The 18,155-nt window shown below is 54.2% G+C and overlaps 1 protein-coding gene across 5 annotated transcripts; it reads left to right on the forward strand.

Annotated features, from left to right (window-relative positions):
• The first annotated feature begins 14 nt into the window (after positions 1-14).
• CUNH1orf105 (chromosome unknown C1orf105 homolog) lies at positions 15-16,645 on the forward strand. 5 transcript variants are annotated; one of them, XM_037035051.1, is made up of 7 exons: positions 1,946-2,050; positions 2,171-2,256; positions 3,483-3,573; positions 8,525-8,599; positions 10,499-10,566; positions 11,834-11,901; positions 16,212-16,645. In XM_037035051.1, exons 1-7 carry the CDS (start codon positions 2,027-2,029, stop codon positions 16,355-16,357), a joined length of 558 nt encoding a protein of 185 aa, XP_036890946.1. In that variant the 5' UTR covers positions 1,946-2,026; the 3' UTR covers positions 16,358-16,645. The 5 variants fall into 5 exon arrangements, with proteins under 5 accessions (XP_036890945.1, XP_036890942.1, XP_036890947.1 ...); XM_037035053.1 differs by lacking the exon at positions 16,212-16,645 and adding an exon at positions 12,587-12,696; XM_037035050.1 differs by lacking the exons at positions 1,946-2,050; positions 2,171-2,256; positions 16,212-16,645 and adding exons at positions 15-759; positions 880-965 and having other exon boundaries at positions 11,834-12,200.
• Positions 16,646-18,155: the final 1,510 nt, after the last annotated feature.

Genomic DNA, 18,155 nt, shown 5'->3' on the forward strand with positions numbered 1-18,155 from the left:
TCCGCTCGCTCCGTGGCCTGAGTGCCGCCGCCCCCGTCCCGCCGGCGTGCTCGCTGCTGCCCCTCGTGGCCGTTCACGGGGCCTCCTGGTCGCTCTCCTGAGCACGAGAAGCTCGCGGAGCCTAGGAAAGCAACCCGGCGACCGAAAGACAGGGGACCTGGCGTCCGAAGGGCTGGGGTGCAGGTTGGGCTGGAAGACGAGAGATAACCTCGGCTCCTTTTATTGAGATCCTAGTGTAAAGTCAGGCCCTCCCACGGGGATCAAGCGCTGTTTTAGGTGCTGGTGATACCGCCGCCGGCGAAACAAGCAACATCCCCCGCTCTCAGGGGGCTTTCTGTCCCTTACATCGCCCTGTGATGCCACGGGGCACGAAACGAGGTTGTGGTCGATCCGAGGCCACACAGCTGGGACGTGGATTCACTGAAACAAATGACCTGCTACCTACAGCTTCACAGCGTGGTTCTTCCCTCTTTTGCCTCGGAGAAGGGATGAAGGGGGCAGACACAGCCAGAGACCAGGGCAAGGTGCTGATATTGAGCGCAGTGCATGGAAATAATTGAGGATGCATAGACGGCTGGACAAGACTCAGAAGCAAAGGGACAAGAGAACACGAGACACAAAAGTCGGAAAACCTGAAGCCATTCCCTAGCGTTGTGTGCGTGGCTGCGCAAACCGGCTGAGCTTCCAATTCTTCATCAGTCCAGTGGGGACCACACATTTGTTCTTGGCCTCTTTATGGAAGACTCGAAAGAGTCAACTGTAAGTCACGAAAATGTTTCCACTGCTGTCTAGCTGCCATCAGCTTGCTCTGGTCATCACAGTGGCCGCAATGGCCAAGCACAATGGATTCTGCCAAATGATCTTTCCATTTCTCTCCAGGTTTCTGTTCCCAAGTTTGACAAGGTTCCGTGGCTTAGTGACGCCAGCCTCAGAAACAAGCCCCTACTGCTCAGCCTCCCCAAAAGGTAACAGCTCGGCCACTGGGAGCGCATGGTGCACGAAAGGTCACACTGAAGATGATTTCTTAGGCAGAGGGCGTGGGGACTTATCAGAGGGGCATGCCTGGTCAGTTGAGAAACCCACATCAAATGCTCAAATGGTGGCCCTGGCCTGGGAATCTCAGATAGAAGTGAGCTTGGAGTGTAGGCTGGGCTGGAGGGGAGGAGGTAGATCTCAAGTAACTTCCGTTTCTGCCCCCACCACTCAGCAGTCAAGAGAATTTTGCCCCTGGATACTGTCTGTCAAAACACTTTCCTCCTCCCCATCATGGAACCTTTTCCCCTCTGCTTTTGTGTGAACTGTTGACGTTTTAACCATCGAAGTCTAGAACCATACGTTCCTGCCTCCATAGGGGGCCACGGCCCGGATGTCAGTTTGAGATCTTGGCCTATGATCTCGCCCCTCTGCCCCTCCCAGACCAGCTGCTCAGGAACAAGTTTCTGTTTTGCAACCCCCGGGGGATTCGTGGGTAGGGGGCCTTTCCAGTGCTGCTGCTGCTGGAAACAACAGGGGTTCCTCATTCCTCCCCATTTTTTGCTCCCCTGGGGATGGAGGGAGCCTGGGAGGCGTGGGCTGAGAGGCCAGTCCACAGGCATGCCATGGGTGGAAGGTGACCAGGCCTCTGCCTGCCTCGGCCCCCAANCTGTGATGCCACGGGGCACGAAACGAAGTTGTGGTCGATCCGAGGCCACACAGCTGGGACGTGGATTCACTGAGACAAATGACCTGCTACCTACAGCTTCACAGCGTGGTTCTTCCCTCTTTTGCCTCGGAGAAGGGATGAAGGGGGCAGACACAGCCAGAGACCAGGGCAGGGTGCTGATATTGAGCGCAGTGCACGGAAATAATTGAGGATGCATAGACGGCTGGACAAGACTCAGAAGCAAAGGGACAAGAGAACACGAGACACAAAAGTCGGAACACCCGAAGCCATTCCCTAGCGTTGTGTGCGTGGCTGCGCAAACCGGCTGAGCTTCCAATTCTTCGTCAGTCCAGTGGGGACCACACATTTGTTCTTGGCCTCTTTATGGAAGACTCGAAAGAGTCAACTGTAAGTCACGAAAATGTATCCACTGCTGTCTAGCTGCCATCAGCTTGCTCTGGTCATCACAGTGGCCGCAATGGCCAAGCACAATGGATTCTGCCAAATGATCTTTCCATTTCTCTCCAGGTTTCTGTTCCCAAGTTTGACAAGGTTCCGTGGCTTAGTGACGCCAGCCTCAGAAACAAGCCCCTACTGCTCAGCCTCCCCAAAAGGTAACAGCTCGGCCACTGGGAGCGCATGGTGCACGAAAGGTCACACTGAAGATGATTTCTTAGGCAGAGGGCGTGGGGACTTATCAGAGGGGCATGCCTGGTCAGTTGAGAAACCCACATCAAATGCTCAAATGGTGGCCCTGGCCTGGGAATCTCAGATAGAAGTGAGCTTGGAGTGTAGGCTGGGCTGGAGGGGAGGAGGTAGATCTCAAGTAACTTCCGTTTCTGCCCCCACCACTCAGCAGTCAAGAGGATTTTGCCCCTGGATACTGTCTGTCAAAACACTTTCCTCCTCCCCATCATGGAACCTTTTCCCCTCTGCTTTTGTGTGAACTGTTGACGTTTTAACCGTCGAAGTCTAGAACCATACGTTCCTGCCTCCATAGGGGGGCCACGGCCCGGATGTCAGTTTGAGATCTTGGCCTATGATCTCGCCCCTCTGCCCCTCCCAGACCAGCTGCTCAGGAACAAGTTTCTGTTTTGCAACCCCCGGGGGATTCGTGGGTAGGGGGCCTTTCCAGTGCTGCTGCTGCTGGAAACAACAGGGGTTCCTCATTCCTCCCCATTTTTTGCTCCCCTGGGGATGGAGGGAGCCTGGGAGGCGTGGGCTGAGAGGCCAGTCCACAGGCATGCCATGGGTGGAAGGTGACCAGGCCTCTGCCTGCCTCAGCCCCCAATACTGTAATAACATGACCCGCACTGGCCAGAGTGCCGGTCACTTTAGGAAAAGCATCACAAATTCCCCTGCGTTTGGGAAGCAAGTAACAAGGGGACAGTGGTGGGAGGGAGAAAATGTTCCACAGGAAAAAGTGGGCAGGTTGCAGCCACGGGCAGGGCCATGGGCTCCAAGAACAAGGGCCAGGCAGGCCCCAAGGTCAGCACTAGTTAAACTGCAATCCCGTCTACGCGGGTCTCTTCAGGAGGAGAGCTGCGGTATTCACCCACCGCACATCTGCATTATGAACAATTATTTTTTCCTCCCTTAATCTACACACTGTCTCTGACAATCCCCAGCTGGCATTGGGTAGTTCAAAGGAAAAGAGACATAGGAGCCAGGGTGAGGGCAGAGCCATCTTGGGGGAACCCCCAAATGGCCCGGGCCCTCCAGCATTGTGCAGGGGGGCCTCCCCGGGGTGTCCCTTAGCTTCTCTCTGAAACGCGGCCACGGGCCTGGATCTTCACCCTGGGGACTGTGGTTCTAACTTGCTCTTGTTTCCATCACTCAGATACCCTCACACCTCTGCCACTTTCCTGATTTCATACAAGAAGGACACGAATTTGCCCAGTTTGTTTCAAGTTCCAGATGACTCATTTCAGGTACTCAATGTTTTCTTTAATCGCACAGAAATCTATAGCATGGATCTGGGGTGACATGGATGTGACTCCAAAGGCACCTCCTGTCTCTTTAGCACAGCCCCAGCCTCGGACATTGTGTCCTAGGTGTTTAGCAGACATTTGCTGAACGATACGAATGAGCCCCACCCCTCACCCTGTCTCCAGGGCCTTTGAGCTGCCCGTCCCCAGAGCTAAGACTAAAGGCAGGAGGTGAGCGCCAGCCAAAAGGGAAACCCAAAAAGTCCTGTTGGGGAATGTGCCCCGAGGCCTTTGGGGCTGCTTCTCAGCCTGTGTCTGGCCCTCAGGTCATTTCTGAGTCTCTCACTCCCTCTCACCCCCTCTCACCCTCTCTCACCACCACGAGTCCCTAGGCCCTACACACACGGGGTTTCACATTAAAACTCCTCATGTCCCCTCTGCCACCCAGATGTCAACCCTGCCTGGCAGCTGGGGGACACTCCGGGACACTGGCACTCAGAGTGCTTGTGAAGTCAGGCCTCCCGAGCTGAAGGAAGAGAGAGCAAGCTCTGGGGGACCCAGGCAGCTTCTTCGCCTGAAAAACTACCCGGCAAGGCATGGCTACTGGGGGCAGGGCTGGGGGCTGTTGGGGAGAGCTCAGTGACCGTGGCCACGTTGTGACCAGCCCTTGAGTCTGTGGACAAGGGCTGTCAGAGCCCTTTTATCTCTTTATCTGGTTTCATACCGATGCAGGATGAGCAAGCCAGCTCCCCTCTACACAAATGACAGGCGGAGGGGACAGGCACACAGCTTCTGAAAAAGTACCGCAGAAGGGGTGGGAGGGGAAAAGGCCCCCTGCGTGCGGGCTGCAGGAGGGGACAGCAGAGATGGAGCCAGGCAGGGGTCCAGAGGAAGGGGCATCTCACTGGGTCTGGAAGAGCTTATTTCCACGAGTGAGGAAGAGCCCCAGAAACAAGACCTGGAGGCTGAGGGGCAGGACTTGTCTGAAGAGCATGAAAGACAGGCTTCCGTGGAAGGGACCATGGAGACGGGCAGTGGCCTGGCCTTAGCACAGGAGGAGTAGGGCTGAGCTTCTGGGTGGCTGCAGTAATCCCCTAACACCCTGGACAGGCACACAGGTGAGAGTGCCTGCAGCGGTGATGGAGGGGCTGAGCAGGGACACGCTGGGCCGAAGACGCAGAACCAGCAAGAAGCCTTCTAGGCACTCAGTCTCCTTGGGCTTCCCATCTGGACAGCCTTGCCCTGCCACCGGACTCCCCCTCCTCCCAGTTTTGCAATGGGTCTCAGGGCTCTGTGCTGTCCAAGGCACTGAGACCACAGGCACCAGGGAGGTCTGGGAGGAAGGCCTTGCTAACACCCAGCGCAGATGAGCAGACCACCTCTGCCTGGGCTTAAAATTTTACGGCTGCAATGCTCATCCGCGACCACTAGAGGGAAGCCCAGAGCAACAGCCTCCCAGGCAGGAGCAAAGGGCAGAGTATAGGGTGGTCACAGGTCCAAGTCCACGTCCATCACTGCCTTGGGGAAGGAGGCTCAGGTACCTCAGGTACCCGCACGTGCGTGTGTGTGTGTCCTGCCTCCTGGCTCCCTCCTCATCACAGGCACAGGTCACAGGCAGAACTTGGAACATGCACAGCGAGGTGGCGGCCTCCCTGCCGGGGAGTGGCCCGGGTCAGTGCAGGTAGGTGTCTGTCCGTGTCCGTGTGAGGCGCAGGATTCCCTGGTCGGAGACAGAAGGGGAGGAAACAGAGGCTCAGAAATGGGAAGATGCGGAGCAGAGCCCAGAGACACGCAGAGAGACATGGAGACTAAACTTGCCAAAAAATAAGTAAACAGGTAAATAAAACGGAGATGGAAGAGAAGAGGCAGAGCTCACAAACAAGAAAGTAAACAAAGACGAAGACTCGGAGCCTGAACTCCCCTCTGCTGTGGGGCGGTGCCTCTCTTCCCCGTCTCCGGCATCGACCCGGGGTGCCCAGAGACGGGAAATGTAATTTAATAATTGAGGCCAGGAGGCGACTTCTTCCCAGCTCCAGGACCAGCAAAGCAGATGTGTGGGGAGCATCCAGAGAGCTGCCTTCGGGACCCTGCACCCCCTTCTACCTGCTGGGCTTGCCTGTACCCTCCGTCCTGTCAGGGAGGGAGAAAGGCCACCCCACTCCCTCCATCCTGGCCCCGCCCCCCCCCTCTTCCATCTGTTGTCCTCTAGCCCTAGTGAGTCAGAGTCAAGGTGGGAGCATGCTTTATTTTGCTTTCAGCAGCCCCGTGACAAAAAGCCCTGGCTAGTGACATTGTGCAGAGATGCAGCTGAGAAATGCACAGAAGGGTGACTTCCAGTGTTCTCCCCACCGAGAGCTCTCTTTGTGATTTCTCTCATTGACTCTCACTTCTGAAACGCTCGCGCCCACCACGGAAACTACCTTGTATGCGTGCAGGTCTTCCTCCCGTGTCTGTAGACCCAGCATGTGCAGCTACAGACGCAAGTGGGAGGGGGCAGTACCGAACACCGTGGGCCTGGAGCCTCAGTGGCAGGAATAACCGAGTTTAACACGTCAGGATGGCGGGCACATGGCTGTTGCTTGTCCTGTGTAGGTTTCAAGTTTTTCCTAGTGAATACTAAGAGAGTTTTGAAAACTACATTTGGCTTTTTTGTTTAATGGAGATGGCTGGTGTTTTCAGAGAGCAGAGACTGGTTTCATTATCGTGGGGTTTGGGGGGTTTGCGGCATATTGAAAATCATTTTGTTGTTTTATTTGTTTTGAATACTGAACATAGTTCCCCAAGCTCCACTCTTTGGATCCCGAGGGGTAGGGGCATCGTGGCGCCCTCATATGGACCCCAAGAGTCTGCAGTCCCCTCTGACCCTTCATCCGGAGGACCTCCTGGCTGACAAGAGAAACAGTGTGCTATCGGACAAACGCCCCCACCTTTTGGGGGCCACAGTTTCCTCGTTGGGTTCATTGAGAGAGTTGAGCCCGGCGACCTCTCTCTGCTAAGGCAGGGGTGGTGGAAAGGAGAAGAGGAATGGAGGCACCGAAGGGAAAGAAGTGCAGAGGCAGATTTGTCAGTGCTCCTCAAATCAGGCTATTTTTAAAGTCTCCATCTGGTGCTTATGTTTTCAGTTCGTGTTATGTGGACAGGTGTGTGTGTATGCATCTGAGAGTGAGACAGAGAGAGAGAGGGAGGGAGGGAGAGAGAGAGAGACACATTTCTATGTCTCTTTACCAAAGATTCAAGGGGGCGGAGGGCCTGGGCCACGAGCCAGACCCTGGGGACTTGGGCAGGTATTGACCTCGGACATTAGGATATTTCCAGCTGTGAATTGTGGAGAGCAGGCTGTGGCCTCCAGGTACTGGCTGAACTTGGCAGCAGACCTTGGCCAGGTGACAAGAGGCAGCCCTCCCTCTCCGTCACTCTGCCACCTGCTCTCCTGGGGACAGCTGCTTGGGAAACGAGAAGCCTGTTAACACTTGAGAGCCCCTTTAATCAGGGGCGTGGACTGGAGACGACACAGCCCGGGCCTGTGCTCTGAACCCCTGGCTGGTTCACGCGCCTTTCCTGCCAACACTGGAGCTGGCCTGGAGGAAACAAGGCGCGAAAGCGGATGAAGCCCAAGGATGTGACCTTGGTTCCAGGGCTGGGAAAGGAAGCCGGACAGGAGGGAGGACTCTGAGGGCGGCAGAATGTGGAGTCCCGAACTTGACATCACCTTTTTGTGGTGACATCTGGGCCCCTCCTGATCCCTCCAGTGGGGCGTGGTCTCTCTCCTTGCTCGAGGCCCAGAAGTTTCCTTGTCTCTTCCATGCTCCTCAGGGCCTCCAAGCTTGAATTGCAGACTCCAGGAGAGCTGATTCTCGGGGTGCAGAAATGTGAGGTGGGGTGGGGGAGATACCACCTGGGACCTCAGGAAAGACGTGGACGGTGAACTGGTCCAGAGCAGAGGGGCCGGCACAGGGCCCTCCTCTCACTCTCCCTCTGGCCTCTCCTCTCACTGCGCCCCTCCTCCCGCTGGACAGTCCCGACACGCCCAGCCCTCCCGTTACCTGCTAGGTCACTCCTCCATGGGGTCGCACCCAGGTTGTCTTCTGGGTTGAAATGCCCTCCCTCCTGCTGCTCTCCCTGCAACACCCGCCCAAGCGAAGGGCTGCCTGCTGTTCCAACCCTTCGCAGACCTGCCCTCTATGACTCAACCCCTGCCCAGGGGGCCTCTGTCGGTTTCCATCATTGTGCCTTCCAACTGCGCCATACACAGACTGCTGGGTGGTGACAGCTGAGAAGCTGTGTCTCGTTTCCCTTGCTGTCCCCGGCCCTAACAAACGGGTGAATGCACGAATCTGCATGCTTCCATGGTCTTCCTTAGGGCCGCAGACTTGGTCCCAGTCATCGCTGTGGCCTGTCCCAGCATGGTGGCCTTACAATAAAGGCTTTGTGGTTGAATGAATGAATATGGTCATTCACACTCACCCTGTGACATGCCAACCCACGATGTGGTAATACTGCATGGATTCTTTGTAAATGGCCTAGAACAATGAAATGTATTTTAAATATTTGGTCAGAAGACCCCAGCTCTGCCCCTAGTCTGTAGTCTGGTCACCATGACGGGTCCTTTGTGTGAAATGGGGAGAGGGCCACCCCTCAGACTGCAAGCTGAGGTCAGAAGAACAGGCCTGGGTCCAGCCCCGGCCCCTTCTGCCAGCTGTCACACGGCTGCACCCCGGGGCCCTGAGGCTGCCACCAGGCCTGTGGCTTCTCCCTCCTGCCTGGACCCTTTCTGCACCTCCTGGCTGCTGTCCTGTCTCCATTCCACGTCTGCCCAGAATGGGGCCAGGACCAGAGTGTCCATCTCTGCTTCACGGAAGGAAGGACTGTCCCCTCTGCCACCCCGCCGCCCTCCCACTTCTCTGCCCACCCAGACACCACAGCACTTCCCTGCTCTTTGTCTCTCTCTTCTCAGGCCAGGAGGAAGCCGAATGACCCCGCACTGGTCAGGAACAGGCAGCTGTGTGCCTCATGCTGGGAAATGAGAATGGTGAGGCGGGGTTGGGGGGTGTGACAGAGACAGGCATGGGATAAAAGGCATCAGATTAGAAAGCAAAGCGTAAAACTGTATTTGCAGATGAGGTGATCTTTCATATAGAAGGTCCTAACGGACCCTGCCCCCCACCCCACCCCTACACACAAACTATCACAGCTAATAAATGAGTATAGCAGAGTCACAGGATAGAAGATCCATATACAACATTAATTTCATTTCCATGCACTAGCAATGAACCACCCCCCAAAATTGAGAAAGCAGTTCCATTCTTAATAGGCTCAAAAATTAAGATACTTGGGAATAGATGTTACAAAAGAAAGGTAAGACTTGTATATCAAAATATATAAAATGTGATAGAAAAAGTTAAAGAAGACCCAAAGAAATAAAAATAGTCCCATGCTTGTGGATTGGAAGGCTTGTTGCCGAGATGACCATGCTGCCCCAAATCCACCTGCACACCCCGGGAAGTTGCTCTCGTAACCCCGGAGGCCTTCCTTGCAGAAGTTGACAAGCAGGTCTTCAAATTCATATAGAAATGCAATAGGTGTGTAATAGCCAAACCGTCTTTAGAAGAAGCACGAAGTTGAAAGAATCACACTTTTGGTTTCACAATTTGCTACAAAGCTACAGGACTTTGAAAGGAACTGGACAGTAGAGCCCACATACTGTATGAGCCCATGTGTTTGAAATGTCCTGAGAAGGCAGATCCACGGAGACAGGTCATAGATCGTGGCTGCTCAGGACCTGGGGGAAGAGGGACGATGCTCGAGTAAAGGGTTCCTTTCCTGGATTCGTGAGAATGTTCTGGTAGCAGGTAGAGGTGGTCGTTGTGCACCTTTGCTAATATATGATACTAAAAACCACAGAATTGTGCACCGAGGTGGTGAATTTTATGGAATGTGAGTTACATCTCAATTTTAGGAAATGATTAGCAACAGAAAAGTATTTTTTCCAAGTAAACACGTAAAATGGATGAGTATCAATAATATAACAATCCTAAATGGGACCTGGCTGGGATGATTGCTCACGTTCCTGCGTAGCCTGGGCCGGGGGATCTGCCACTCAGTGTCGGGGAGACACCTGTGGGGAGCTGTGGCGGTGAGCTGCGGGGGGTGGCTGAATGAAAGGCACACTAACACTGTCTTCTTTCTTTTAAGAATGTTTTATTGACCTTTTAGAGAGAGAGAGAGACAGACAGACAGAGAGATCAATTTGTTGTTCCGCTTATTTAGGCATTCATTGGTGGTGTCTTGTATGTGCCCCGATGGGGCATTGAACCCGCAACCTCGGTGCCTCCGGTTGATTCTCTAAGCAACTGAGCTACTCAGCCGGGTCCAGCGCACTCAGCACTTTCAACTGTGCTTCACCGTGGGCTCATTCACTCTCGGATTTGATCAACAAATATTTCTCACACAGACACGATTTGAGGGCCTGGAAATGCAGAAATAGAGGGGTGGCCTCTGCCCTCTGAGGCTGAGAGTCTGTGGGGAAAGCAGGCAGTAAGCAAGTGAACCAACCAAAAGGTCACTCGTGTTCCGGTAGCGGAGGCCTGGGGGACGAGGAGATCACAGGGGTGCAGGGGGCAGGGGTGTCTGTGAGAAAGTGACCGTGAACCTGAGGCCCGGAGAGTGTTGTGCCAAGCTCACCAACCGCCAGCCTGAACTGGAAGGCGTCCTCAGTGCGAGGTGTCTAGTTCCAAACTCTGATGCCCAGGGAAGAACCAGCCCCTGCTCCTCTGCAGCAGGGTGGTCCCGCCCAGCTCCTTCATCTCACCAAAGGCTGCGTGGGCCTCTCTGCCGGGACCTGCCCGTTGAGTTGGCCAAGGTGGCGCCCTCTTTAGGACAATCGGAGTGCGGCGTTGGACAGTGGTCTCAACAAGACCTTCTCCCTCAGGCGCGGCCAAGGACTACGCAGGACTCAGGTGACCAGACGCTTTCCTTTGAGGCTTTCATGAGTCGTAAGTAAGTCAGAGGTCTCCGTCAGGGTGTGGCATTCACTCTTCTTGCATTAGTTTGGGGACGCAGGGCAGCGGGCTGAGGGACAGTGAGTGGCATGTTTAGGGGATGCTTACGGGAATGGGCTTCCTGACTGGTTTCAGATTTTGGTTAAATCAGATAGGGAGACGCCCCCCACCCAAACCTTGTTTTCACCTTTTTGCTTGAATTGCCATTGAAGCTGCTACAGAGGTTTTCCTCATCCTTCCCGCCTTCACGGGAGTAGGACAAGGAATAGCACAGAAAGCGTCTTTGACGCCTTAGGCAGAGGCAGACGTCACCTGTCCGCGGAGGGGTCATCGAACTCAGAAGCTCGTGCAGACCCTAGGGCCCCCTCTGCTGCTTCGCAGAAACTGCAGTTCCTACCGGCAGTTTTTCTGGTCCATTTGCTGCTTTCTTATCAAGAGCAAGTTCATCGGAAATACAGTTCAGTCTGAATTTTGATTCATTGGGTCTCAAGACTTTACTTTTTCCTGTACTTAACTATTGCACAAGAAGGACTCAGTTTGTACTTTATTTAAAGGCTCCCAACCTGGGCCCGCCCGGGCCGGGCACCAAGGGAGTAGCCTTGCAGTGGCAGACGGTTGCACACAGCCGTCCTTCTGTATGGCCCGTCGGAAAGGCTAGATGTGATCTAATGTCCATCTCGACGCTTTGTCCTCGTCCAGAGAGCCGTCACGTGGGAGAATCGTAGGTCTCTACGCTGGACAGTAGTAGGCCCTAGGATTCCCTGTGTGACCCCGGGGCCATTTGCTCCAAGCTGAGCTGTAGACACATGCGCAGTGAAAGCACGGTGCGCGGCCTGGGTGGACGAGATCGAGGAGGAAATGCGCTCCACACCCGTAACCTTTCCCCGCCTCCGTACCCCTCAAGGGTCCTTAAGTCACGTCAGAATCAAAGTAGTTCTAATAAATATTCCGTGTGGACTGTGAATGGGACACCAGACTATTGACTGGGCTTCCCAGAGCCTTCTGAGCACAAGTGCACTCTCCTATGAAGGCAAATTGGAAATTTGTCTCCCCAGTTCATTTAGCTTGCGAGCTGGGCACTTTACCTAAAAAGTGCTTTATGTTGGCGAGTTCGGCCCGGTGGTCCCTGCTGCAGAGCCGTCTCAGTCCCCGTCCAGCAGGTGCTGGGTCCCACCGACCTGCGGTTTTACAAGGTGTAAGAGGCCTTCCTCTCCAGCGAGCCCTTGCCCAACAGCCAACGTGTTTTCTTACTCTTCCCCGATCAGAATGAAGTGTCTTCAGCCACCGAAAGCTCAGACTGTAGCCAAGAGTCCCCAGGACGACGTCTCAACAGGTTTGCTTTCCTTCGGAGTATGTGTGTGTGGGGGGGGGGAGGGGGGTGCTGCCGCCAGAGCAGCAGGGTCAAAATTACTCCCTGAGAGAATCTCTACATTTTCTGAGCAACTTCCCGTTCTCTTTTTAAAAAAATGGTATTTACCGGGGGGACATTGGTTAATACCAGTATACATACTTCGGGTACACAATTCTATGATGCATCGTCTGTGTATGGCATTGTGTGCCCCCCACCCAGAGTCTAGTCTCCTTCCGTCACCACATCCTTAACCCCCTTGCCTCCTTCGTCCCCCCTGCCCACTTCCCACTACCCTGCTAGTCGTCGACGCCTATGAGTTTGCCCAGTGGTTGCTTTCTGTTTTATGCCCCCCACGTGAGCGAAATACTGTGCTTCTTGTCCTTTTCCTTCTGATGTATCTCACTCAGTGGGACACCGTCAAATCTGCCCATGTTGTCACGACTGGCACCATTTTCTCCTGTTCGGTGACTGGGTAGTAGTCCATCGAATGTACGTATCACGCCTTCCTTATCCCGTCACCCAGCGAAGGGCACGTCAGCTGATTCCACCCCTTGGCTGTTGCCAGTAATGCTGCCGTGGGCACGGGGGCAGGTACCCGAAGAGGGATTGCTGGGCCACGAGGTAGCTCTGTTGTTCGTTTCTAGGGACACCGCACTGTCTTGCTCAGTGTCTGTGCCAGTGTACACTCCTGCCAGCATTTCTCCGTGTCCTCTCCAACCCTCGTTCTTTCTTGTCTGATTGGTAGGAGCTGTTCTAAAAGGCGTGAGGTGGTATCTCCTGGGGCTTTGATTTGCATGGTCCCGATATCAAGGGAAGCTGAGCATCTCTTCATATGTCTGTTGGCCAATTTTATGTTTTCTTGTGAAAAATGTCTGTGTGGGTCCTCTGCCCATTTAAAAAATTGGGTTGTTCGTTCTTTTGTTGTTGAGTTGTATGAGTTCTTTATATTTTTTTGATATTAGCCTCTTGTCAGAGGTATCGGTTGCAATGTCTTATTACATTAGTACTCTTTTTGTGTTTCTTATGGTTTCTTTTGCTGTGCAGACACTTTAGTTCGATATAGTCCCATTCACTGATTTGTCTTTACTCCCCTTGCCTTTGGGTTAAGTTCAGAATCAACTTTCTGAGACCAAAGTCCATACGTTTAGTGCCTGTGTTTTCTTCTGTGTATTTTATGGTCTTGGGTCTTGTATTTAAGCCCTTAATCCACTTTGAGTTACTTTCTGTGGATGATGTCGGTGGTCTGGTCTCACCCTCTGGCATTCAGCTTTCCAGTTTTCCTTCACCATTTATTGAAGAGGCCTCTCGTTCTCCATTGTATGTTCCTTTGCCCCTTTGTTGAAAACAAGTTGCCCGTGTACATGTGGGTTTATTTCCGGGATCTCGATTTTGTTCCATCGGTGTGGTGCCTCTGTTTTCTGCCACTGCCATACTGTTTTGATTGTTGTATCTCGTAGTATAATTTGAAGTCCGGGGCCGTGATGCCTCCAGCTCGGCACCTTTTTCTGAGGATTGATTTGGCCACTCGGGGTCGCTGCCCGTTGCTTTTTCCCAAACTGCTCCTTGCTTGTTTTGATTGGCCCGCGCCCTCCCCGCACTGAGCTCTGCCTGTCCCCTCTCCGGGCCCCACTTGCTTTTATCCACGTCCCCTTCCTTTCTGGGCCTCCGCCTGCCACGTGCTTCTGCACCGTTCTTCTTCCGGAGCCCCATGATCCACGTGCTGAGGAAGTTCATTGCCACGGGGCACAAAGCAAAGAACCCCCATCTCGGGCCGTCCTGGGGGCTCGTACCAACCGGGGCAGGAGGGGGCTGCATCCGAACCTGGAAGGCCCTGGCCAAGGCCGTGCACCTTCCGCCCACCGGCTTCCCAACACACCCGCCCTCTCGCAGAAGCTGCCCAGTGCTGTTCTCACGTCCACTTGCTGTGGCTGAACATGGGATGGTGGCTCCATCTCCGGCTTCCACACGGACCTGAGTCTCACCTTTGAGAGGAGAGACACCAGGCTGGCGAAGGGCCGAGTGGGTCATTTTTCTGGGTGACAGAACCCAAGGGCTCCGTGCCACCTGGGCTGTCACTTTACAGACTCTGTCCATCGTCTCCTTTGCTCCCACGTCAACTGCGCTCACTTCAGTTTTTCCTCCCCTGGGGAGGCACAGTAGGGAGTTCACAGTCACGTTCTTCACACAGACAGGGACGTGGAGCCTCTGCCCTGGGAGGCGGCAGAGGACCGGAGCCAGAGCTGAACGGACCAGGCACCAGGAAGGAAACCTGAGCCTAGAAGGGGTGTCTTGAAGGGGTCCCACAGGGGAGGCCCGGAGACTCGAGCACCGGCTGAGGCTTGGAGACACCACTCTGCCAGAGTGGGAGACTGCGTGTCCCAGTGCACCCTTTTTGGGTCCAAACATTCTGGCCTGGCTCGTGGTGCTCATTTAGCCAAAGGGACAGAAGAGCCAAGAGGTAAAGACTCCCTCTCCGTGAGAGCCCCCGATGTCTTCTGGCCAGCAGCCACCTCGTTCTTGTGAAGCCGAGAGAACTCAGGGTGACAGGCACCTGCCTTTGTCTTAGGGTGCTCCGCAGCTGCCGTCCACTCCAGAGTTTCCCTTGGACCCGGGTTTCTTCAGGCCTCACAAAGGAATCACACACACACACACACACCAACCACCCCCCCCACCCCCCCACCCCAGCACCAATGTTTACTTTCTGGCTCTGCAAGGACACTTTGATAAGAGGCCTTCCATTAACTTAATAGCCCTGGGAGTGTATTTCAGTGGCCACTGTAAGAGCTTGCCTGGGTGTGCACGAGATCAGCACAGTGTGTTCTGGACAGACCTGCTTCTTGCCCGCAGAGTCCATCCGAGGGCGGGCACCTCGGAGGTGGGAGGAGACGGTGCTGATCGCACTGGCTCGGCGCCGGAGCCTGGTAGAGCCGCTGTGGATTGTGGTCGTGACATTCCTGAGTGGGCTTTGTGGTTGCATGTGTTCTGTGAGGGTGTGGAAAAACCCCGAGCCCAGGAGCGAAGTGACCTGGCCTCAGCCCCTAGTCTGCCCGGACAAGCGTGGCTGAATTATCCAACCAGCCTGGGCCTTCCTGTTCCCGCATGTAAAACCAGTGAAGCGTTTGGCCTTCCACCTCCGAGAGCACCGGAGCCTCAGTGCCAGCAGCCTCCACCTTTGATCTGCCCAGAAAAACTGCTGCCACGCCCCCAGACCCGCTGATTTCCTCGGCTGGGACAGGTCCCCACGCAGCACAGCCGCTTATTGCTGCCCAGGCCACCCAAGTGGCTGACTCATCCCGTAAACGCAACAGCTAATGATTGTCTAACTCCTGTTGATCTCCCGAGCTGCGATTTCCCGAGTTGTTTCCAGATTCAGCTGAACTACATCTATTATCGATAATTAGAGACGGGGTTGGGGGCGGATTTCTCCTGGGTTCGTCCGTCCTGACTCTGGTCTTGAGTCCAGAGTTCCATGACAGCTGCAGGCTTTTGTCTGTGAACCTGGGTTGAGGCGCCCACCACCTGGCGCAGTGTGTGATGCGGCTGTGACCGTGGGCCTCCGTGGAGTCTTCATCGCACGGAGGAGACTGAACTGGGCCCCGGGTGTGTCATCTCGGGACATGTCTTAGTTCTCATTCGCCTGGAGTGAGGAGCTCGTTCCGGAGCATTCGGGTCCCCGATTCCCCCTGTCCCTCAGTGACTGCCGATGGGCAGACGTCATTCCACACGCCGACTTACTCTCCTTTCAGCCACACGTCTTTTGGAAACGTCAAATACTAACAACATTTTGTTAGTGAATTCATATTTGACAAAGAGTTCAGGGTGGTAAGGATTTTAAGGAATGCCCAAACAAATTGCTGCATAAAATGAAGGTTCCTTTGGAAGTGTACTTTCAAATGGGGGGCTTCCCTCCTGCGGCCGTGCGGTCAGACCGTGTTTGTTTGATGAGCAGGACCGCACACGGGTCCCCGAAGTCTCCCGAGGGGTGTGTCCTCTTTCCCCTGGACTCACATTACAAATCCAGACCCATTTTATCTTTATGGTTCATTTAATTCGCCATGTCTCCTCCTACTTGAGTTGGGTTTTTAGGCACTCCTTCCTGGCCTCTTTGACAAGATTTCTAAAAGCTTAAAGGTTGTTGGGGAAGAGATGGTTCTGGGAAAGGGAATCCTCAAGTGCATTTTTAGTCTGTTTCGGAGGGTTGAAGAGATCTTTGGGGGCCTTTGGTTCTTCTGAGTTTCTGTAAAAATAGAATCTAAGCAGCCCCTGTCCTTCCTCCGTGCCCTGCGCCCCAGAGAGCTTTCGCCACCGACTGCCCATCGTGGGCCCCAGGACAGCTGTCTTCTGCGGGCTGCTGTCACCCCCCCTCGGCACTCTGCCGCTGGCTCAGCTCTCTCCCACGCCCAGAGGGAAGCCGAAGGGCAAGACGGTATGGCAGTGAGCGAGAGGAGCACGACATCTTCTAGAGTCTCGCAGGGAAAGCCGCCTCACCCAGCCAGTCTCTGAAACGCCCCCGCCGCCATCACCGAAAAAGGAGTCCATGTTGCCTTCCAAGGAACACGTCGAATTCTCTCTTGCCACCAGGGTCTCCCACACGTCTCCTGAAGATGAAGGGCTTACTTCACACAGTCACAGACTTGTTCATTAAAATGGGACATTTCCAATGGCATTCGTTTTTCTTTGTTAAAGACTCTTAACAACATTTTTTATGTTCCGAGACATGAGTTTTCTGTGACAGTTATTTCAGCTCTTCCTCCAGGCCAGGGGGCCCCCCAGGCATTCAGCCTGTGAAGAATAGAGGGGACGCATGGAGGCCTCCCTCCTGTCCTCACCTCTCTGCTGGCTCTGGAAGGTGACAGCAGTTGCTGCGATTCTGTCACTGGAAAAGGGTACATGGTTTGTTGTGACCCTTGAGGGCGAGAGCTGGGACTGCTCTTGGCCCACCTCAGGACACCTCGAGTCTCTCGGATGTCTCTCTGATCTTCGTTCAGTCCAATCCAAACCGAAGGCTGTGTCTTGGAGTTCGGTTGCTTTGGTTTGAGGACACACCTCCCTGGGTCTGTCCTGGTCCACACAGCAGCAGTGGGAGCGAGACACAGGACCGCTCTGGGCTTCCAAATGTCACACTCATGAGCACAGGTGCTCCACACCCAGCCGGGGGGTGGGCTCCTATAGAGAGGAGCCCTTCCATTCCTAGAAGGCAATGGCCTTGAGGAATCCCCAGTCTAGCTGAACCCCGCACCAATATGTGAGAGCCACCCCCCGTGCTGACTCTGTTTAAAGAACGGGCCTCAGAAATCTTGAACAAATGGCCTGATGCTTCAGTTGACCTCCTTTCTTGTGTACACACACACCACACTAAAAAACTAGCTTGATTGCCCCATATTCCCGGAAGGCTATGATTCTGGGTTTCCGTTCAGTTAGAGTTCAAGAACTCCAAAAATGGTACACACTTCCTCTCAGGGCATGCATGAATTAAGATCTGTTTTAGATAAGGTCGTTGTCCAAGGATCACAGATAAACATGTTTCTTCCTCCTCCTTCTTCTCCCTCTTCTTCCTTTTCTCCTCCCCCTCCTCCTCCTCCTCCTTCCTCACAAATTAGGATGCCCACTAAGAAGATTTGTTGTCTGTATGCCCATGCAATAATTGGGAGTTTTTGAGGTACTCTGAATGTTGAGTGGCTCTTGAGGGAAATGCTCTCTAAATCTCATAAGAAGTCCTCCCCTGGGCGCTGGTGTATTGAGAAAAGTCCCATCCCAGTGACTCACACGCTGGTGTTCCAGCACGGTGAGTGAGACCCACAGTCCATATCGGCGGCTCTGAAACGTGTTGGGTTTGGGGGCATTTTCACCCCTAAATACCAAGAGCCTTAGAGATCTGTTTCAAAAATGTGGGTTTTATCAACTGATGTGTATTGTGTTAGAAATTCAAATGGAGAAGTTTTTAAAGCGCAACATACGGGCACCCCTTCCGAGGGCGGAGGGAGTGAGGCCGTTCTCTAGCCTCTGTCCTGCAGCCTCCTCCACGCTCCATCCTGCCCCTGGGTGAGGAGAACAGGACGACAGGCAGAGAGCATCCCCGCGCTGTTAGGAAAGTCATTTTTAGCTCAGAGTCTCCCCAGAAAGGGGCTCAGAGACTCCTGGGCTGCGCTTGGAGACTTTCTGGTGTGGGAGATGCACCCTGGCATCTCCAGCCTTCCCGGGAGGGGATGCGGACGCTGTGACTCACCTCCCCGAGC

The sequence above is a fragment of the Sturnira hondurensis genome, unplaced genomic scaffold (genome assembly GCF_014824575.4).
Source record: "Sturnira hondurensis isolate 20B ecotype Veracruz unplaced genomic scaffold, ASM1482457v3 Scaffold0022215, whole genome shotgun sequence".
Classification (NCBI taxonomy): domain Eukaryota; kingdom Metazoa; phylum Chordata; class Mammalia; order Chiroptera; family Phyllostomidae; genus Sturnira; species Sturnira hondurensis.